Source organism: Misgurnus anguillicaudatus, unplaced genomic scaffold (assembly GCF_027580225.2).
Source record: "Misgurnus anguillicaudatus unplaced genomic scaffold, ASM2758022v2 HiC_scaffold_27, whole genome shotgun sequence".
Taxonomy (NCBI): Eukaryota; Metazoa; Chordata; class Actinopteri; order Cypriniformes; family Cobitidae; genus Misgurnus; species Misgurnus anguillicaudatus.
Genome location: NW_027395277.1, coordinates 538,314 through 561,704, shown reverse-complemented (window position 1 = coordinate 561,704; position 23,391 = coordinate 538,314). Strand labels below are relative to the sequence as shown.

Below are 23,391 nucleotides of genomic sequence, written 5' to 3'. Positions count from 1 at the left end.
TGCATTGTGAATAAGGCCACAGTCTGACATAAACCTCTCTGCCGATATCTAAGGCTTATTTTTCATAATGTAACATTTCACAACTTCACACCATCAGAACAGGTGTAAATATTTACTAACTACAGTGAGGAAAATAAGTATTTGAACACCCTGCTATTTTGCAAGTTCTCCCACTTAGAAATCATGGAGGGGGTGAAATTGTCATCGTAGGTGCATGTCCACTGTGAGTGACATAATCTAAAAAAAATCCAGAAATCACAATGTATGATTTGTTTTAACAATTTATTTGTATGATACAGCTGCAAATAAGTATTTGAACACCTGAGAAAATCAATGTTAATATTTGGTACAGTAGCCTTTGTTTGAGGTCAAACATTTCCTGTAGTTTTTCCTGTAGTTTTTCACCAGGTTTGTACACACTCCTCCACACAGATCTTCTCTAGATCAGTCAGGTTTCCGGCCAGTAGCTGAGAAACACAGAGTTTGAGCTCCCTCCAAAGATTCTCTATTGGGTTTAGGTCTGGAGATGGCAGAACCTTGATATGCTTCTTACAGAGCCACTCTTTGGTTATCCTGGCTGTGTGCTTCGGGTCATTGTCATTTTGGAAGACCCACCCTCGACCCATCTTCAATGCTCTAACTGAGGGAAGGAGGTTGTTCCCCAAAATCTCGCAATACATGGCCCCGGTCATCCTCTCCTTAATACAGTGAAGTCACCCTGTCCCATGTGCAGAAAAACACCCCTAAAGCATAATGCTACCACCCCCATGCTTCACAGTAGGGATGGTGTTCTTGGGATGGTACTCATCATTCTTCTTCCTCCAAACACGCTTATTGAAATTATGACCAAAAACTTCTATTTTGGTCTCATCTGACCACATGACTTTCTCCCATGACTCCTCTGGATCATCCAAATGGTCATTGGCAAACTTAAGACGGGCCTGGAGATGTGCTGGTTTAAGCAGGGGAACCTTCTGTGCCATTTCAAACCATGACATCTTAGTGTATTACCAACATTAACCTTGGAAACGGTGGTCCCAGCTCTTTTCAGGTCATTGACCAGCTCCTCCCGTGTAGTCTGGGCTGATTTCTCACCTTTCTTAGGATCATTGAGACCCCACGAGATGAGATCTGGCATGGAGCCCCAGTCCGAGGGAGATTGACAGTCATGTTTAGCTTCTTCCATTTTCTAATGATTGCTCCAACAGTGGACCTTTTTTCACCAAGCTGCTTGGCAATTTCCCTGTAGCCCTTTCCAGCCTTGTGGAGATGTATAATTTTGTATCTAGTGTCTTTGGACAGCTCTTTGGTCTTGGCCGTGTTAGTAGTTAGATTCTTACTGATTGTATGGAGTGGACAGGTGTCTTTATGCAGCTAATGACCTCAAACAGGTGCATCTAATTTAGGATAATAAATGGAGTGGAGGTGGACATTTTAAAGGCAGACTAACAGGTCTGTGAGGGTCAGAATTCTAGCTGATAGACAGGTGTTTAAATACTTATTTGCGCTGTATCATACAAATAAATAGTTTTAAAAAATCATATATTGTAATTTCTGGATTTTTTTTTAGATTATGTCTCTCACAGTGGACATGCACCTACGATGACAATTTCAGACCCCTCCATGATTTCTAAGTTGGAAAACTTGCAAAATAGCCGGGTGTTCAAATAGATGTTTTCCTCACTCTACATGATAGAAAAGTTACTTGCAGTCTCCAGAGGTTTATTGCAGTGATGACAGAACTGCTTTATGATTCCTTTTCTTATCTGTAGAGCATCTTCCTACATAACAAACACATCAAATAATATCAAATATAACATCTAAGAAGTAAAGTTTCATATATAATGATGATGAAGTGTATTTAATTATGACACAGCTCTTTCTATCAGATTTACTGCTGCAGTTGTAAAGGATTAAAGGAATAGTCTACTCATTTACAATATTAAACTATGTTAGTACCTTAACTAAGAATTGTTCATACATCCCTCTATCATCTGTGTGTGTGCACGTAAGCGCTGGAGCGCGCTGCGACGCTACGATAGCATTTAGCTTAGCCCCATTCATTCAATGCTGCCATTTAGAGATAAAGTTAGAAGTGACCAAACACATCAACGTTTTTTCTATTTAAGACGAGTAGTTATACGAGCAAGTTTGGTGGTACAAAATAAAACATAGTGCTTTTCTAAGCGGATTTAAAAGAGTTACTATATTTTATGGCGTAATAGCACTTTTGGGAGTACTTCGACTCGGCGCAGTAACACCCTCCCTCTCCCATTATGAGAGTGAGTAGGGGAGCGGACTTTTTAGGCGAGTCGAAGTACTCCCAAAAGTGCTATTACGCCATAAAATATAGTTACTCTTTTAAATCCGCTTAGAAAAACGCTATGTTTTATTTTGTACCACCAAACTTGCTCGTATAACTACTCGTCTTAAATAGGAAAAACGTTGATGTGTTTGGTCACTTCTAACTTTATCTCTAAATGGTACCATTGAATGAATGGGGCAAAGCTAAATGCTATCGAAGCGTCGCAGCACACTCCAGCGCTTACGTGCACACACACAGATGATAGAGGGATGATTCAACAGTTCTTAGTTAAGGTAATAACACATTTTAATATTGAAAATGAGTAGACTATTCCTTTAAATTTAGTGTCAACATTTTATAAAGTTTATCAACATCAAGTTAGACTGAACGAGTATTTAATCATTTAAATAGATAAATTCAGAACTGCATACCACATCTTGGAATTCTTCAACAGAGACTGAGATGATTCCGGTTATTGAAAGAGAATTCCGTGATTTACATCTTTCACAATAGTCCTCATCAAACATGAAAATCTAAAGTCAGAAAGCAGATTTATTAATAATCTATGAATATTGATGCTTTAATCACGAAGTCATATTACCACAACTAAAAATATGTTTTTTCTTTATATGTTACTGTATATGTTACGCATGCTATCAAATTGTTACAATGAAAGAGTAGTCAGTATTATATGATGAAATAATTGTTTACAGTAAAAAGCAAGAGGTTTCTACAATCAAAGTCAAAACTAAATTTGAACATCCTACCAACTACCAATCAAAATGATTTTAGACACAGACAGTAAGTTATAAGATAAGAGTGAAAACTAACAGGAAGAAACTTGAGTCACCTTAGATGAGTGAGTCGCCATAAGTATCTTCCAGAGGCATTTTAGGTATTTATCTTCTTGTCTAAGCATTGTCCAAAAAAAGCCTTTTAACAAAAACACAAAAATGAAACATGTGAACAATTTAACGATAATGTATATTATTTATTTATATGGATTCATTTTTTTTACTTTAATTTACCATATGCAAAGATCTTGTGAACTGTGTCTTGAGTTGATTTTGTTGAGACCGGCCCCTGCTCGGTGTCCAACTTTTCGAACAACACCTTTAACTCTTTAATGAACTCGTCCATAGAAGACCCATCACCTGTGTTCAGTCTAAACAACGCATGATATATTTACTGTAATAAACTCTGATGAATCACTACAGAATTAAATGAATGAAGTTATTAATTTACCTCATAACATGATCTCTGTATTCTTTAGTCATGTAGAGAGTTTGGAGAAGTGCATTGAACCAGCTACCCCATCCAGGATTTATCAAACCACAATATCCTTAAATGAGACACACATTGTTATCAACATCAAACTATCCATCAAAACCATTAAACCACTGTTTTTTAAGTCATATTTGACACATGTATTTATTGTTTTTAGTTATTAAGTATGATCTAATAAGTCAGTACATGTGTATTCTGATCAGGGTTATTATTTTTTAATTAAAACAAAAATAAAAATTAATGAAACTTAAATACAAAACTAATGAAATAGACAAAAATAAAACAAAAAATAAAATGATTCTGATCGTGTGTTTGCTCTGCTCATTTAAATCCAGCAAATTAAAGTGATCCAGAATCCCATATGTGCCATAAAATAACATGTCCAACTGCTTTAAGGTGTAATCTGACTCACTTTACTCTGGTAAATAAATGAAAAACACCAAACTGTAACAACTACAGTCTTGAAAACTGCCAACTGCAGCCTTGGAACAACTACGAGAGGCCAAAATCTACACCAAGCTCGATTTACGCAGTGCATACAATCTGGTTCGCATTCGAGAGGGTGAAGAATGGAAAACTGCATTTCACACCACTCGGGGGCACTATGAATACCTTGTCATGCCATATGGCCTACCCAACTCACCGGCCATATTCCAATCTTTCATTAATGAGGTGTTCAGGGACCTTCTTCATAAATGTGTCATTGCTTACATTGATGATATCTTGATTTATTCCAACAGTGTGGAGGACCATGTCAATCATGTCAAAGAATTTCTGTCTCTTCTCCTCCAAAACCAGGGGAAATGTGAGTTCCATATAACCAAAACTAACTTTCTGGGATACAATATAAGTTCACAGGGTGTCGAAATGGACAACAGCAAAGTCATGGCAGGCACAGAATGGCCATCACCTCGTACTATCAAAGATCTTGAAAGATTCCTAGGGTTCGCCAACTTCTACAGATAATTCGTCCGTAACTACGTCATTTTGGTGGCCCACAATGAATAATGAGGTCACTTACTTTGTTAAGTCTTGTCATATCTGTGCCCAGTCCAAGACCACCAAGGAACTGCCCTGCAGACTACTGAAACCTCTGCCCATACCTCAACGCCCCTGGTCACACCTGAGTATAGATTTCATTACAGCTCTTCAACCCTCCAACAATTACACTACCATCCGTGCCATCATTGACGTTTCTCGAAGGCTTGTCATCTTATTCCCCTCAAATGACTACATACAGCAATGGAAACCGCTGAGGCCATGTTTCATCACGTATTCAGGAACTTTAGTATCCTGGAAGATATTGTCTCTGATCGTGGAACTCAATTCACCTCCCAGGTTTGGAAAGCTTTTTGCAAACAACTTGAAATTAATGTCAGTCTAACTTCTGGTTATTACCCTCAGTCTAATGGACAGGTGGAGCATCTGAATCAAGAAATCGGCCATTATCTGAGATCATATTGCAGCTGAGAACAACACAGATGGTCAGAATTTATCCCCTGGGCAGAATATGCTCAAAACTTACTTAGACATTCCTCTAATCTCACCCCCTTCCAGTGTGTACTCGGCTTCCAACCACCAATGTTTCCATGGTCAGGAGATCCCTCTGGTGTCCCTTCTGTCAACGAGTGGATGAGGAAAAGTGAAGAAGTTTGGGAAAGCACCCATGTTGGGCTTCAGAGAGCCATTGGAAATCAAGAACTCCAAGCCAACCGTCGCCGACGTCCCCATCCTCCCTATCAACCTTGTCAAAGGGAGTTGCTAGAGGCTGGGGTCAACTCCGATACATGGTAGATTGGGAGGGCTATGGCCCAGAAAAAAAGGTCCTGGGTAGCCTTGGACGACATTTTGGATCCCAATCTCATTGAAGATTTCCATTGAGCCAGACCTGAACAAACTGCACCACGACCACGAGGATGACCCCACCGAGTGCCAGGGGGTGCTCCTGGGGGGGATCTGTAACGTCCATACTGCCACACCACCAGAGGGAGCCCTCACCGGAGTTCTGACATGGCGATGCCCTCTGCTTCTCTCATCATTTCCTGTTTGCTCTTTATTTAATCTTACCCTGCCATAGCTTAAAAGCGAAGTATTGCCAGCTTACCCTGTTTACCGAGCGTTTACTTGATAAGTACATTGCCTGTTTATGACCATTGCCTGTTTACCTGTTTATTGTCTTTGGATTACCCCTGTAACTTGTTTGAATGGATTGGACTGCTTCTTAATACTGAACTGCCTGACTGCCTTTGTTTACCCCTTTTGCCTCAAGATTTAGATTTTTCTGCTAGATTGGCTTGTGTTTAATAAACATCCACAAATGGATCCCGCCTTGTCTGCGTCCTTCTTACACAAACTCACCCACAGGATGGTTCCTCCCCTGAAAAAAACATTTAATATTCATTAACAACTAAAATAAATATCTGCTGACATGTAATAATATTAAATGTGTGACCATACCTCAGTTTTATCTCTGATCACATCAGATTCAGTGGTGTAGTTGAGTTTCCCCACCGCCGCACATTTAATCTCATATTCAGTGCCTGGTCTCAGATCAGTCAGAGTTACAGTATTTTGGTCTTTCAGCACAGGTTGAGATGTCCAGATCTTCTCTTGCTTTATTTTGTAGAGTAACTTGAGTTCCTCTGTAGCAGGACATGTTGAGGGCTTCACATTTATCACCACACTGTCACCTTTAACCTTTGCTGTGATTGGACGAGCCGGCTGTGATGGAGGAGTGAAGCAAACAGCTTCAACACATCCACCTTCATACAGGAGAATGCAGGAACCTGGATGATCCACCATTTGTTTTGATGACACAATAAACTTGGCTGGTTTACGATCTTTTGAATCAATCAAGCTCTTAAACATCTCCAAGTTGCTCCTCATAGTCTTGTGGATAGCAGGGGTGAGCCATGATGTTTCCTTCTTGGAGTCAGTGTCATTTCTCATTGTTGAAGATCTTAGATAGGTAATTTGTTTAGGAAGGAGCACATCTGACCAGTCCAATGATGTGAATGTGTAGCTGACCAGATTTTTAACATCTAGATCCATCAAGATTGCCTCTAGGTTGTCTTCTACCTTTGCACCAGAATCAATCAACTGTCTGAGCAGTGTTTTAATGATCTCAGACTCTTTCTCTTTCACTTTCAACCATTCTTCAAGCTCACTTTCTCTGAATGGAGATTCATGATGATCTTTCAGTAGATCTATCAGTGCTGAGTCTGTAATCTTTTCTCCACGGATCTGAGGCAACAGAGAGCCGAGTTTCTTCATGAGACTCAACTTGTATTTGTTACAGTTCTGCTTCATCTGCAGTACTTTATTTTGAAATGGAGGTAAAGCTGAAGCAGAAGAGTCTTTCAGAAGATCAGTGCATTTCATCTCAGTTGTATTTAAACTCTCTAATGCTGATTCTATGTCACTGATTAAATCAATTCTGATTTCCTTCAGAAGTTTTGAAGCTCTCGAGTTAAGTTTGCTCAGAGGATACAGCCACACTCTCAGTGGAACCACAAGATCTCTGTTTTCCCCCAGCAGTTTCGGAAGTTTAGCGTAAACCTTCAAAGCATCTTCAAATGAAGTCGGATTAGACGGCAACTGAAAATCACCATAGAAAGTGACACTGAATTTTTGCACCGCATTCTTCTGAACCTCATTCATATTTAGATTTGCATTTACGTCTACTGTAATGACTTTTAGTTTTTCAAACGCTGCCTTCACTTCTCCTTCCACTGTAGTTTTGTCCTCATCTGAAGAAACCTCTCTGTCGAACAGAAAGCATGCGTCAGCTCCATACAGCACTGCCGTCACCACGTGTGTCGCTGTATCGTGATCAATCACCTCATGGTGAGCTATATTTTCAGATGCTAAATGGTTCATGCTCAGTTCTTCAAACCTGGTAGTTGAATGATAATGTAAAGTCAGTCTCTGCTGAATAAAAGACTTCTTGGTATCATTGAGATATTTGGCTGCACCGGTTACGCTGATCAATCCACCCAACAGACTCAATTTCATAGAGGCTTCAATGTTCAATAAGTTAGATTTTTCTTCAATAGAGTCTGAAGCTGTAACTTTGAAATCTGTATTAATTTGGGGACGAGATCGAATACTCTGCTTGAGCTTTTCTTCATTCCACAACGTGATTCCTGTAGACGGAAAAAAATCAGTCAAAACAGAACATAACAGAAACACGTTAAAAGTAACACAAATAAATTGGAGAGAAATTGAAATAATACAAAAAAATAAATACAAGAATATTTTTACTTATCTGGGCAAAGTTAAAGATAATTTTAGTGTGGTACCTGGCACGAGAGCATCTTTCCTGCAGTCGTAGAGCATCCCCAGCTGAAAGGGTCTCCCTAAAGCAGCAACTTCTATCACATTCACTCCTACTGACTCCATACTGAACACTGACATATAAGAGCAGATCAATGGGGATAAAATCATTTATCATGAACATCTTACATCACTTAATAAAGTCAAAGTCTAACATGCGTAAAGTGCAATGTGAGATTACTGAAGGAATATGGAACACTATAACGTGATAAGATAAAACCAACTGGCACTTTTTATATAGGTCAAGGTTCTCAAATTGGCATGGGGACATTTCTGAGACTGACAGAAAGCCCTATTGTTTTCGCTCAGTTTCTTCCACTTCTTTTTCTCCAAAATGAATCGCATTTTTGAGGGCCTAAACATGCTCGGAAACTCATGAAAATTTGCGCACATGTTAGAAGTGTGTTCACATGTTAGAATTCTGCCTTCCTTGACATTAAGAAACAGCCACAAAGTGCGTTCAAATGAAACACCATAAGCCCTTGATCACATGGAAAATGGAGACCGCCCTCTCCATACCATCATATGAACTGTGCAAAGCGCGAACTGCTGAAGTGACGCCACAGTCGTGTTGCATTGTGGTATATGGAGCTACCTGAAGTGTACATATGAAGTAGACTTGCTCCGTTGGTCAAAATCAAGGGAGCGGGGGTCTGTGCTAGGGATCGACCGATATGGATTTTTTTGTGCCGATGCCGATACCGATTTTTTTCCCATCAGCCTTAGCCGATGACCGATACAGTCTGCCGATTTTCTTTAGCCGATATTTGGAGCCGATACTGCTTTTGCTCATTCAGTTTTTATCATAAAAATGACACAATGATTTTACATTTAAAAAAGGAACATTTATTGAACTATATTTAACAAATAGTAAAAACAGGTGAGGTAGAACAAGTAAGAAAATTCAGGGCTGCTTAAAATATATAAATAAAATAATTACACCATTGCACACAGTAGCAGCAACCAAGCAGCATAACAAGGGGAACACTTTAATTTATCCATGAAAGTAACCAACTATTTACAACCTATTTAATGCTTAGGTCTTAAGTTTTAGTGCACTTAACTTAATCTTTTGTAGAGCAAATGTCTTTCATAAGAAGACAAGGAAAATGTAAACAGCAATACTGATCAAAAAACAACTTAAAAAGAATTCTGAATAACACGCGGATTGCCCCACTTCTGTATCTCACACACCCTAGTGCCCTATAATAAATGCGAGGGATAGTTAGTTTGCCTCAGCTCGCTTGAAATGCATAAAACTGAACAAACACATGAGGATTTGTGTACGGACTTCGGTCAGATAGTAGAGCGCGTGCACGTGGGAGAGGTGCAGTGAGAGAGACATGGATGAGAGAGTGCATGTATCTTTGCGCTCCCAGTGAACGGAAATGTTGACAAAACTTACAAAATAACACTTCTCAGGTCACATAAAAGTCATGTGGGAACTGCTCGGAACTAAGTGCTTTGGGTCGAATTCCTTATTTTTTTTTCGCTGACGAACATTCCGCGAAACTCCGCGTTAACAACCATAAACGTATGCAACCATGAACTGCGCTATCCACAATGACGAGAAACTATCAGCAATGGATATTGATTTTTAGCCTTTTACTACTACATATATTTATGGAGATGAGAATTAAAAACCCAGCATGTCCAGCTATGATCAGCTGTTCAGTTGATCACATGACCTGCGTTTGCTTGCGGCATTATGGGCACGCGTCGCGTCCAAATGTCAGACTGGTGGTCGCTGAATAAAACTCCTACAAAAACCACGGAATCACGGAACAACGTCAGCATTATTTAATCCTATGACCAGTTTTCGCAACAGCTGCCGTATGTATACGGTTAGCCTAAAAGCTATTTGAAGCTCCCTAAATACAATGGCAAGCAGTTTTATAAGCATTCGCGTTTTCCATTATGACCACCAAACTTTCTTAGCTATGGTTGCACGCACATATAGAGCAACGTGTTTACACTTTCAAGGTATATGGCAATATTTCAGTCAAACAGTTAAAAGATGCTTTGAAGTTTAAAACTTACCAGCGCAGGCTTGGAGCGCTCCGCTCTGCTAGTGGGGGGAGGGGGACTGCACGTGCTGCAGGCAGCCTCCAGCAACACAGAGCTGCCTGTGGGCGCCTGTCTGTAATTAATGCCGGGGAAAAACTATCGGCGAACGCAAGCCGCGAATCGGCCGATGCCGATACACCTAAAACCTAGTAAAATCGGCCCGATGTATCGGCCGGCCGATATATCGGTCGATCACTAGTCTGTGCATATAAACTTCCCTCGTCCACTTTACGAAGTGGAACGCACTTCAAAATGCCGACAGGGATTACCCTGAGGAGAAGTGTTTAGGGAAGTTCGCCAGTGCGTGTCTAAAAGTGGAGTGGAACGCAACCCTTTGTGTGGTCGTGCCCTTGTGAAAATTAACCATGGTTTTATTGTGGTAATAGTGTAGTAACCATGTTTTTTGGTGCATTGATTACTATCAGCAAAACCATCATTTTACTACACTAACCATGGTTTAACTATGGTTTTTGAAAACCATTGATGTCAAAACCATAAATATTTTATGGTTACCATGGTTTTACTACAGTAACCATGGTTTATCTTATCTTATCTTATCTTATCTTATCTTATCTTATCTTATCTTATCTTATCTTATCTTATCTTTTTGGTTTTAACTGTAGTAAAACCATAGTTAATTTTCGCAAGGGGCGAGGTTAGACGCACATGTAGCGAATTTCAGCGGGAGGAGGGAAATAACGTTATTTGAAACACTATGAACCTCCGACCGAAACACTACGGGGATTCCCAAGGGAATCTTAGATTTTAGCTCAAAAGGGAATATTATGTATAATTAACTGTAATTAATTATACAAGTTTATCAGGTTTTACCTGACGTAGCAGAATTAATAATAACAATTAATTAATATGTTCGTCCACCGAAGACATCCATAATCGTATATTAACGTCTAAGAAATGTTAATTTCATGGACTTTAAAATTAACCTTCTCACTGATATACAGTGCTACTCGCAGCGTGTAGCTGGATCAAAAGGCAGAAATAGTGACTTTACTTTCATGAGCATTGAACACAGAAACAATTCAATTGTGAAAATGCAAACCGGTTTATTAACTATAAAATGAAGTACACATAACGACTAACTAAACATACACACATACAATAACATAAAACATAGATGAGAAAGAAAAGATTGAAAAAGCTAGAGAGAGAGAGTAAAAGATTGGCAAAGCACTATTGCTTAACATCTGCACAAACCATCGGATAATCTCTAAGGATCGCCTTAATTTTCATAAGGGGTAAAGCTTGAACATCAGCGAGTAAAACGAGTTTATACTTGCGTTTGGCTCTTTGTGATGCGGTGCGAAGTTTCTTATGCTCGCGATGCGAGCAAGGAGAGAGAGAGAGAATCCAGGTGTGTTCGTTTAAGATGGAAGTCCGTTAAGTTGTTTCGTAGGGCGGATTGGTCCGCGGGGTTTTCCGAACTCTAGCGCAAAGCCAGGAAAGACTGTCCTGAAGAGACAGGGCTCAGAGAAAAGATGATGAATCCGAGGGACTCTGGGTGACTCTCAGCGAGTTTCCAAACTGCGCTGGCGGGTTACCTGAGTAACCGGGCGACTGGGCGCTCATGAGTGAACTAAGCCACTGACTGAGATACTGAGACGAATTGAACTATTGAGCGAACTGAGCTATTGAGCTATGATGGCTTGGGCGATAGGCCGTTTTGACCTTTCACGCGCCCAGCCCATTTTAGGTGAATGACCAATGTGCGAAGTGTTCGATCACGCGGGGAAACAAGCCTTTGTTCTTTCAGACATCACATTTGCATAATTGCATAATGATAAAAGTTTGTTTCCATAACTCTTCAAATCGATATTAAATGACATTGATGCGGCTTATGGTAATATGATACATAGAAATGATTGGGAAATAAAGAGTAGATTAATTTGATACTAGACAAGACATGGGTTTAAGATCACGTTGAATAATAATTTCATACCTAAGATATGAACCATGCTACAGTGAACAAAATCTAACTAAAGTGTTAACACACAGTTACATCACACATATATGATCATGCAGTAAAGGGATATAACATATATATACATTTAAACAGCTCATTGTGATCTTTAAATGTGGTTTCATCACAGACATATCGTCTGTGCCCCCTGCAGTGTCTCTGGCAATGGTCAGAATGGTGGAATTCCTTTGAACCTCCTTTGAAGACTGCATTTGTTTTAATTGTTGCCCATTTTACACCCCTGATAGGGGGTAGATATCTGGGTGATTGTGTTATCAGGACACAGGGTTATCTAAAGTCACAATTTTAGGGCTGTTTACGATCCAGACGCCAAATGGCCTCAATCTGACTCCGAGCCATTTGCTACACACATACACAACTGAGGGACTTCATGTGGCGCTATGCATGGAGCTTGCTGCGTATGTCATAAACTGTACAGACAAATTAGCGTCTGTTCTGAGAGAAGCGATAAAGAGCAGATATATGGATGCATATCACATTTGATTCTGTCAAGGGACCCTTTGTTAAACTTGTGATGCTACAATCAAAACAAACGTGAAGCGCGATAGCAGGAGGGTCATCCTGCAACTCAAAGGTGAGCACAAATGTTTTATATACTTATGCTACTTTATCAGCTAACCTGAGCTGGTACAATAGGAAATCCTTTCACAGCATTAATGTTCAGGTGAACATAACTTTTTGATCTTGTCCATTAAACACTGTGCATTGGCAGTGATGTGCATTGATTGATTTAATATCCCTCATCTTATGATTTCAGATGGTCTGCAATGCTGACTCTGTGATCAGCAATGTTGTGGCAAAATGGCCTGGCTCGGTCCATGACTCCAGAATCTTTCAGACTTCTGAAATCTATCAGAGGTGAGCCACACAACCCTTATTAATAACCACTTTTTACATCATGGCTGTGTTTATGAGGTAGTAATGATGAGATTTTGTGTTGACAGGTGAATTCTCTGGTGTGTTGATGGAAGACACCAGTCTCCTGACACCTTTCACAGACCCCCAGGAAGCACAACAAGCCTACAACTATGCCCATGCCAGGACCAGGGCCAGAGTTGAAAGACCTTTGACCTCCTGAAGGCACGCTTTCACTGCCTTCACAAATTAAGGGTCAGCCCTGTGAGGGCATGATGTGACATTACTGTGGTTTGTGCTGTCCTCCACAATGTGGCCTGCCTGAGGAAGGAAAGGGCCTCCAGAGTGCCGCCAGCCATGGATTGGGACAATCCAGCAATCTTCCCTGATGACGTCAGTGGTTGGCTGCTGAGGGATCAATATCTGTTGAATTATTTTAGTTAGTATGTGTGCTTTCAATTTTGGTTAAATATGTCCTGCGGGGGCAGAGGAAATTTTTTTGGGTTCATTTTTTTATTGATTTGGCCTCTCTTGATGTGTGTGCTGTATACTATGTGTAATACAAGCTTGCAGGGAGGTTTAGCTAGCTATAGGTTTCTGTTTGTGGTGACTGCTGCCTGACAAGGGATGAAATTAAATACATCCTGGAATTTAGCCTGGTCTGGAGCTAATTCATACCATAACATATCCTCCTGCCCCCTATCCATCTTAAGTGCAACTGGATTACAAATCAATTGAGCCAGGATCACCAAGATATCCCCGCTTTGTCACGTATCATAGTTTTGTGCAATAGGCCCCAGGTCTCCACACCAAACAAAATTAAAAAATGATCCAGCCCCAGACGCCAGATCACATCAGAAAATATAAATGTACTTGTTTAACAGGCTTCTGTCAGTTAAGAGTTTGATCGATCATTGCTAGAGAAGAACACAAGCAGGACATGAGACAAAGGTTTTAATGATAAAATAGTACAGAGTTTGAATGATGGATAGTTTCAGTTGCATAGGTCTCAATAGCCGTGTTTGCACTATCGGGCTTCAAGCGGGCGTGCCAGTGCCTGCCGAGGCTTGTGGCGTTTGCATTGTCACTTCCGGGGCATGATCGTGCTTCACTGGTGCTTCGTTGGTGCTTAAGGCCCGGCTTTTCTGGCCCGCCGAAATCGTTGGGCCAGAGCGGGCTTCTCGGGGCTAGGGGAGTGGTAAAGGTCAAAGGCGGAGTTTATCTGAGTCTCTGGCAAGATGCGCATCCATCTGTCTGCAGATTTAAAACTTTAAAAATAACCGGGATCACCAGTAATTGACTGTTTCACGGAAGATGCCTGCTATGTTTGTACTTCGGACTGTAGAAAATGATCTGCATATGTAAAAAAAAAACACGCGTTACAACGCCGAACTCGCCATGCTAAGGATCCGGCGCACACCGCTACCGGTTCGGGAAAAGTTTATAAAGTTTCGGGCACAGAACAAAGTGTTTAAAGTGCAACAGTGCTGAGAAATTAAAGATGTGTGTTGAATCATCATTTCATCGTCCATCACTCCATGTATTAAAGCGATCGAGTCACGATGGTATCTACAGTCGGTGAGTTAACATGCTACATAACGTTTGCATACAAAACACTTAAAATACAAATACAAAGGCTACATTACGTTTGCATACAAAACACTTAAAATACAAATAACGATTGCAGAAGTGTCTTACATGGGTGTTTTTTGTGTTTTTTGTGTTATAGTGTCATCTCTGTTGAATTTTTTAGTCAGCCCTTAGAAAAAGTAACCATGGTTTTATTATAGTCATAGCCATGCTTTCTGGTATTTTGGAGATTAATTAAACTCTTATATGAATGTATCAAACTTTATATGTCGGTATACTGTATGTGTATTTACAAACCCTTTATACAAAACGTCACATGTGCTGCTTTCTTTTGTGTCCGTTTTACAGAAAAATGCCAACGTAAAGCTTTCAGTTTGTCATCCAGGAGTTTTTATTTTGTAATGAGAGATGATACAGCAACAGATGAAAGAGCAGGAGATGAAACGAAGATGATGATGATGATGATGAGACGACAGGAGCCATGGATGTTGAAATTCGTCCGGAGAAGATGTCTTTAAATACACCTGTCTGTGCACTGATATAAACTTCATATGTAAATAAAGTACCGCGTTATTATTACTACGACTGCTTGTCAGTTTATTGAAAATGATTGCTTAATAAGGATCACATCTGAAACACAGAAATGTTAAGATGCCACAAAATGGTAAATATAACCATCATTAACTTAACCACTGTAACATCTTTTTAAATACTTGTGTATATCCAGAGTTGATTCTTAACGAGTACATTTTCTAATGATTTCTCAAACGTTTTGATTTTTGAGATGCAAGTAAAGTGATTTTCAGTCCTATTCAGCTATTCGAGGCAGTTCTTTATAGACAAAAGTAGTTATTGATTGACACATTATTTAAATAGCTATTAGACAGTTACCTTGTGTTTCATGTGATGCTCAACTAACGTTTTCATGATTAAAGATATCAAAGATATCTTATAATGTGTAAGTATGTTTACATCGCCATAGAACTATAATTACAAACTTAACGTTACATATTTAGACACACGTGCATATTTTAAAATAAGATTATTTTACATAAATGTAAAACTAGGACTCGTTATATTCTTTAAAATATTGTGTATATAGTATAATGGCACATTAGGTAGATGAATGCTTTATTTGTAATTATCCTACTTCATAAAGCTTATTGATCTGATATTGTCCCGTCCTGAGATCGCTCGTGTGCAGCCAACATAAACTTCAAGAGTAACACCGCGGATGGAGCAAACATCTATCTTCTTATCTTGGCTTTCACCGTGCAAACAGCCGCCTCAGTTATGTTCTTTGTTTGTTGTATGATGATGCGATCTCACTCCCGTCTCCTGTCAGATTGAAGTGACATCCTCACGGTAAAACAGGCGGAGTTGTGTGACGTTACATCCAGGTAGGCGTATTAAGGGCGGGGTTTTCTGAAGCGCTGCGGCGCTATTGGCTTGACAATGCAAACGCGTCGTGATTTTGGCTACACAGCTGGAGGTCTGAGGCTATTGGCTCCGTGAGGCCCGTTTGAAGCCCTGGCTCGCACAGGCCCGATAGTGCAAAAGCGGCTAATGTACAAACCTCGTCTAACCCCGCATGAATTCAACACTGTTATAGCAAAATTGCTTCACAGGAACATCCCACAAACCTTGAGCTTCCATAAACATTCTCTTTATCTCTGTTTACACAGACAGGACAGCTCATGAAACTTCACAAATGTGAGACAACTAAAAGACTGAACAACAATGAAATCAATAAGACATATAAAATATAGAAATATAATGAATAAATGAAAAGACAATATAAATGAATACAATTTAGAAATAAAATTAATGAATGAATGTAAACGCAATATAAATGAATAGAATATAGAAATATAATAATGATTGAAAAAACAATAATATAATGATAAAAAAGATAATGATAAAATTGATAATAATAAAAATAATATTGAATAATCAAATTAACAATTATTTGGATAATTAATGATTATAAAAGGATAATGTAAATAAATGATTAGGAATAAACAAAAACACAATAATAAAAACATTATTTACTTGAGGATCTTCACCTCGGGTTGCTTGTCAATGGTGTCATGTTCAGGTTATACTCAGTTTCTGCTTTTGCTGGTATAAAAACATATTTGTTTGACTTCACTGCAGCAGAATGAGCGGCTTAAGATATCAAAGTATCTCAAGAGCACATTTTTATTTAATTTTAAATTTTGTTCATCAGACACAAAGTTTTAAAGTCTCAATTTAAAGAGAAATACCACCAGCTGATAACATGTATGTGTTCATTTACTAAATTATTACTATTTATTTTATTATTATTACTAAACAACCAACTAATCATTTGAAAACTCAATGATATTCAGTATATTTGATCTATAATGTTGATTATAATGTGTATTTTATAAAAAGTGATTAGTCTATAATGCACTGCTATAACCTACATTTGTTAAACATTAAACACAATGTATGAATGTTTTGATTTAACACACAGATATTATGTTTTTAAGGTAATTTGTAAAAATAATGTCAACTCAATAATATTTAAAGGCATGCAATGTAAAGCATCTGTGATTATATGTTGAGATGCATTTTGTGAATGTTTTAAATCTTCTAGATTTCATCTGATGTCCATGCAGTCCAGACCTACAATCACAAAGATGATTTATGTTTATGTTACTTTATCAAATTTTAAATTTACTGTTAGTCATTTAATTAAAAATAAAAATATTAAATATAGCTGCAAGCGGCGATTAACGGGGTTCAAGCGATTTGGGACATTAAGACCTTTAAGGGCATGCTTGTGTAGATTCGCTGAATTGTACAAAGTAAATAATGAAATATAAGCGACCTGACACACGTGTTCAAAGTTATCAGCAAAAAAGGTGCTATCATTCAGTGAAATGTCTCCCTCTCTTCTCACGGAACATTGACAAATAGAACACTGAAGGAAATGTTTGTGATGCTTGCAGTGGCAAAACTCGGGTCACAAAATGTTAAAATAGTGTTAATGAGTCAAAAGAGCCGAACCCCACGTCTCTACGATGTTCTGATACAGCTCTTGCTAAATGGTTGCTAGGGTATTCTCATTGGTTGCTAGGGAGTAAATTGCAATCCACCAAGGATTGCACTCAAAGCCATGAAAGGCATAATCCATGATGACTCATGATTTTAGATGTAATGTTGCAGTATTTTTATGTGAAAATGAAAAAACCACTAGGTGGCGCTATGACAAACTTGTGCATGCAACCATAAGTCATGACAGTTTTACATCTAGCTAGTATCATGGCTATATACTTTAGTTTAGTGAAAAAACAGTTGTATGACCATTGGGCTAGCTCAATGTCAAAGGTTTTGTTCAATTATGAGGCCAACTAGTGGTGCAGGCATACAATTTTTTTTTTGTATTGCCTCAGACTATGCTCAGACATCAGTGTATCAAATCTGGTGGAAAAATTTAATTTCGTTGCAGAGTTATAACCATTTATGTGTAAAAAACACAAAATTTTTGCCATTTTCGGCCACTTCTGATGGAAATTTTAACATAACACCAATAGAGTTTTTTGTTCAGAAGGTAAAGTAAATTTCTTCCTATGGTCGTTTCGAGTTGATCGGAATAACCCTCGCGGAGTTATTCGCGCATGTTTTTAAAGCGCCATTTTGCTGCGCAGGGCTAACCGTAAGGCGAAAACTGGCATGTTTGGTATCGTTGGACTTGGCAACAATTCAGGACTCCAAGGAAAAAAGTCCCATGAAAATACGTCAAACTCAGCTTAAGTTATACGCATTTTAATGATTCGTCTGACCACTAGGTGGCGCTGTAACGAAACGAGGCACGCAACCTTAGGCCATGACTCTCATCACAAATATCAAGTTTTGTGTTGATACTTCATTTCTATCCCCAGTTATAGCCAATAAAGTCCAAGTGACTGCGCACACTTCAGACGTTTGGGCGTAGCATTTCGACCGTTAGGAATATTACAGCACTGGAACGGTTCCGATCGGACGAAAATCCTAGGATGAGTTCGTTTTTATTTTTTTCGACAAAATCGAAAATAGCGAAAAAAAATTAATGGCGGAAATGAAATCGGAGATATACGTTTTGTTCGTCCTGACGCAAGGATTCCAGAGATATAAGACACTTGAGATTTGGACAAGATTTGTGGGAGTTATGAGCATCAACGCGTTTGTTATCGCTATAGCGCCACCTATTGACCAATCGGGTGGATACATTGGGTCCTACCATTTGGCCAAGTTTCAAGTCTCTAGGCCTTACGGTTTGGTCTGCACGTTCCGTTTTACGGCAGAGGAAAAAAAATAAAAATCCATACAAATACAATAGGGTTTCAGCCCTTCGGGCTTGAACCCCTAATCATGAAACTCAATTTCAGACCTAATAACAGATGTTAGAAAACAACAGATTCTCATACAGTACCTTCATCTTCTTTCATGAGCGATTCACACGATGGCATTCATTAATCTTTAATATAAACATAAAAGCGTGAATGATATTTTACTCTCGTGTTAAAGATGAAATGATAAACATTTAAAACAGAGTCACACTGATTATTATTATTAACCCTTACTGGTTTATATTCAACAACAAACTACAGATTCTTCTGTGAAAGTCTCAGTAACTTTACTAACACACTTAACCAGAGACATTATGAGAGAGATGTAACCTCCAGTAGATAAATGAGTAAGAGAAATCAAACTTTACTCAGTATTTCTGCTTTACAGTTAAAGATTAATGGATAGTAAAAAACTTAAAATTATGTTTATAATCGTTTTATATGAAGTACAGCGCGTCACATCACAGGACTTTCATACGCTGCATTATAAATCAAAGATTAACAACACATAACATCAGTATATAATGTGTACTCACTGTTATTGGGTCTGTAGAAGAGCATATAAGCACTTGAAGACCTGTAAAGACATTCATTTAATAATCTTCATAACAATAATATCACAGTTAATGAAAGATAGCAGATACTGTACCTGTACACGAAGTTCTCGTTTCTTTGTGAAAGATTGTTCAAAAAACTCTAAAGAAAAATTATCCAAAAATATGATGAAATATTGTCAGCAAAAATGTTAAATTCTTGTTCACGAACACACTTTAATATAAATATAAATATTTGTAAATACCTCACACACTTGGATTTCATCAAAGCGATACCATTGTTCATTTTCACATTTGATGTCTACATTATAGTGTCCACTTTGTTTTGAGCCATAGTAGTTTATTATGGCATAGAGCTCAAACTCATGAGAGGAAATCTGAAATTAAAGACAAACTTTATGATAGTTGATTATTCTCTGTTTTATGACATAAACTGGAAAACACACAAATACACACAAACAATATTTTATTACCTTCAAATGAGGACGAATTATCACTTCCAGTTCATTTTTCTCCACTGTTCCTTCTTTGAATCTCCTCAAACGTACAATCAGTATTTTTTGTGAGTGGATCTTATGTTTCTGATGAGATAATAACTCAGTTTTAGGACACATAATGAAGACTAAATCATATTCATTAAATTGTGGTGCTCCGCTGTATCTCAGATGAAAACATTACAGCTTACTAGTGCTGTTGTCAGGTATTGCACAGAAAACAGCAAACAAGAAAAATTCCTTGATAAACTGAAATAAATTTCAAAGCTCAGACACCAAAAACGTGATCGCTTTATGAGCAAAGATAAACAGTTACAGTAAGTGCCACAGCGGTATGTAAGACCCCCAATAATAGATGTGGACCTGGTAACACTGCAAAACTCAAGCAGTCTCACAAATGCCCAACACAATGCCAAGAGTTTATCACAAAACATTAACGCTTTATTTTTGGTCAAAGCAGTGAATGATAACCACGCAACACGTCAGAACGTTACTATGGTTACATACAGTATGTGTCAATCATCGCATTTCAGGAGTGAGTCTTGATCCGTAAAATCAAGGATGAGATCATTTAGGGATTTACTCTTGCATTTAAATGTGGTTGTCATTCCTTAAACTTTGCATTGTGAATGAGGCCACAGTTTGACATAAACCTCTCTGCAGATATCTAAGGCTTATGTTTCATAATTTAACATTTCAGAACTTCAAACCATCAGAACAGGTGTAAATATTTACTACATGATTGAAAAGTTACTTGCCGTTCTCAGAGGTTTATTACAGTCAGAACAGAACTGCTGGATGAATCCTTTTCTTATCTGTAGAGCATCTTCCTACATAACAAACACATTAAATAATATCAAATATAACATCTGAGAAATAAAGTTTCATACAGGGAGTGCAGAATTATTAGGCAAGTTGTATTTTTGAGGATTAATTTTATTATTGAACAACAACCATGTTCTCAATGAACCCAAAAAACTCATTAATATCAAAGCTGAATATTTTTGGAAGTAGTTTTTAGTTTTAGCTATTTTAGGGGGATATCTGTGTGTGCAGGTGACTATTACTGTGTGTAATTATTAGGCAACTTAAAAAACAAATATACCCATTTAAATTATTTATTTTTAGCAGTGAAACCAATATAACATCTCAACATTCACAAATATACATTTCTGACATTCAAAAACCAAACAAAAACAAATCAGTGACCAATATAGCCACCTTTCTTTGCAAGGACACTCAAAAGCCTGCCATCCATGGATTCTGTCAGTGTTTTGATCTGTTCACCATCAACATTGCGTGCAGCAGCAACCACAGCCTCCCAGACACTGTTCAGAGAGGTGTACCGTTTTCCCTCCTTGTAAATCTCACATTTGATGATGGACCACAGGTTCTTAATGGGGTTCAGATCAGGTGAACAAGGAGGCCATATCATTAGATTATCTTCTTTTATACCCTTTCTTGCCAGCCACGCTGTGGAGTACTTGGACGCGTGTGATGGAGCATTGTCCTGCATGAAAAGCATGTTCTTCTTGAAGGATGCAGACTTCTTCCTGTACCACTGCTTGAAGAAGGTGTCTTCCAGAAACTGGCAGTAGGACTGGGAGTTGAGCTTGACTCCATCCTCAACCCGAAAAGGCCCCACAAGCTCATCTTTGATGATACCAGCCCAAACCAGTACTCCACCTCCACCTTGCTGGCGTCTGAGTCGGACTGGAGCTCTCTGCCCTTTACCAATCCAGCCACGGGCCCATCCATCTGGCCCACTCTCATTTCATCAGTCCATAAAACCTTAGAAAAATCAGTCTTGAGATATTTCTTGGCCCAGTCTTGACGTTTTAGCTTGTGTGTCTTGTTCAGTGGTGGTCCACTTTCTGCTTTTCTTACCTTGGCCATGTCTTTGTGTATTGCACACCTTGTGCTTTTGGGCACTCCAGTGATGTTGCAGCTCTGAAATATGGTCAAACTGGTGGCAGTGGCATCTTGGCAGCTGCATGCTTGACTTTCTCAGTTCACAGGCAGTTATTTTGCGCCTTGGTTTCTCCACGCGCTTCTTGCGACCCTGTTGACTACTTTGAATGAAACGCTTGATTGTTCGATGATCACACTTGAGAAGCTTTGCAATTTTAAGACTGCTGCATCCCTCTGCAAGATATCTCACTATTTTTGACTTTTCTGAGCCTATCAAGTACTTCTTTTGACCCATTTTGCCAAATGAAAGGAAGTTGCCTAATAATTATGCACACCTGATATAGGGTGTTTATGTCATTAGACCACATTACAGAGATGCACATCACCTAATATGCTTAATTGGTAGTAGGCTTTCCAGCCTATACAGCTTGGAGTAAGACAACATGCATAAAGAGGATGATGTGGTCAAAATACTCATTTGCCTAATAATTCTGCACTCCCTTGTAATGATGATGAGGTGTATTTAATTATGGCACAGCTCTTTCTATCAGATTTACGGCTGCAGTTGTAAAGGAATAAATTTAGTCTCAACATTTTATAAAGTTTATCAACATCAAGTTAGACTGAATGAGTATTTAATCATTTTAATAGATAAATTCAGAACGGCATACCACATCTTGAAATTCTTCAAAAGTGACTGAGATGATTCCAGTTATTGAAAGAGTTCTGCATGAATAACATGATGTATCAAGGTTCCCATCGCACATAAAAATCTAAAGTCGGAAAGCAAATTCATGAATAATCTATGAATATTGATGCTTTATTTACAAAGTCATATAACCACAACTAAAAAGATGTTTTTTCTTTATATGTTACTGTTACTCACAATAGCTGTTCATTTGTATTTAACTATTTTGCATGCTAACGAATAACAACAATGAAATAATAGTCAGTATTATATCTGAAATAATAGTGTACAATAAAAAGAAAGAGGTTTGTCAAAGTCAAAACTCAGTTTGAACATCCTACCAACTACCAATCAAAATTGATTTTAGACACAGACAGTAAGTTAAATGACAGTGAAAACTAACAGAAAGAATCTTGAGTCACCTCAGATGAGCGAGTCACCTGAAGTATCTTCCAGAGGCATTCTGCTGGGTAATCATCTTCATCTCTAAGTATCTGAAACCAGACTTTTAACAAATACACAGAAATGAAACATGAAGAATGTTACGTTCATGTATATTATTTATATGGATTAATTTTTTTTACCATATGCAAAGGTCTTGTGAACTGTGTCTTGAGTTGATTGTGTTGAGACCGGCCCCTGCCCTTTGCCCAACGTTTCGAACAACACCTTTAACTCTTTAATGAACTTATCCTCAGTAGACCCACCACCTGTGTTCAGTCTAAACAACACATGATATATTTACTGTAATAAACTCTGATGAATCACAACAAAATGAAAGGAATGAAGTTATTAATTTACCTCATAACATGATCTCTGTATTCTTTAGTCATATAGAGGGTTTGCAGAAGTGCATTCAAAAAGCTGCTCTCTTCATCACGGTTCAAAACGCAATATCCTTAAATAAGAAATAGATGTTTGATGTTGATAACAATGTATCAAAGCTAT

General features: G+C 38.4%; 2 protein-coding genes and 1 long non-coding RNA gene across 8 annotated transcripts in view; 1 reads left to right on the top strand and 2 right to left on the bottom strand.

Moving 5' to 3' along the window:
• Positions 1-23,391, bottom strand: part of LOC129433427 (verrucotoxin subunit beta-like) — a 60,736-nt gene that overhangs the window by 21,564 nt on the left and 15,781 nt on the right. For 2 of the 6 annotated variants that reach the window (XM_073864688.1, XM_073864687.1), the window contains exons 5-10: positions 23,245-23,341; positions 23,028-23,164; positions 22,866-22,948; positions 22,427-22,528; positions 20,603-20,674; positions 19,824-19,931 (exon numbers count right to left, since the gene is read on the bottom strand). In XM_073864688.1, coding sequence (XP_073720789.1) covers positions 19,824-19,931; positions 20,603-20,674; positions 22,427-22,528; positions 22,866-22,948; positions 23,028-23,164; positions 23,245-23,341 — 599 coding nt within the window. Of the gene's footprint in view, positions 1-15,158; positions 17,091-18,879; positions 18,925-19,332; positions 19,374-19,445; positions 19,493-19,595; positions 19,728-19,823; positions 19,932-20,602; positions 20,675-22,426; positions 22,529-22,846; positions 22,949-23,027; positions 23,165-23,244; positions 23,342-23,391 lie in introns of those variants that run through there. The other 4 variants (XM_055192029.2, XM_073864686.1, XM_073864689.1 and 1 more) reach the window with 4 other exon arrangements.
• Positions 1,664-8,083, bottom strand: LOC129433426 (cytolytic toxin-alpha). Its single transcript, XM_073864577.1, has 8 exons — positions 7,894-8,083; positions 6,050-7,737; positions 5,951-5,969; positions 3,551-3,647; positions 3,334-3,470; positions 3,156-3,238; positions 2,737-2,838; positions 1,664-1,781 (listed from the first exon to the last, which is right to left on the bottom strand). The coding sequence occupies exons 1-8, from the start codon at positions 8,036-8,038 to the stop codon at positions 1,686-1,688; spliced, it is 2,367 nt and encodes a 788-aa protein (XP_073720678.1). The 5' UTR covers positions 8,039-8,083; the 3' UTR covers positions 1,664-1,685.
• LOC141362503 (uncharacterized) lies at positions 13,635-15,017 on the top strand. The gene is made up of 2 exons (XR_012368282.1): positions 13,635-14,426; positions 14,787-15,017. It is a non-coding gene; the product is annotated as an uncharacterized lncRNA (long non-coding RNA).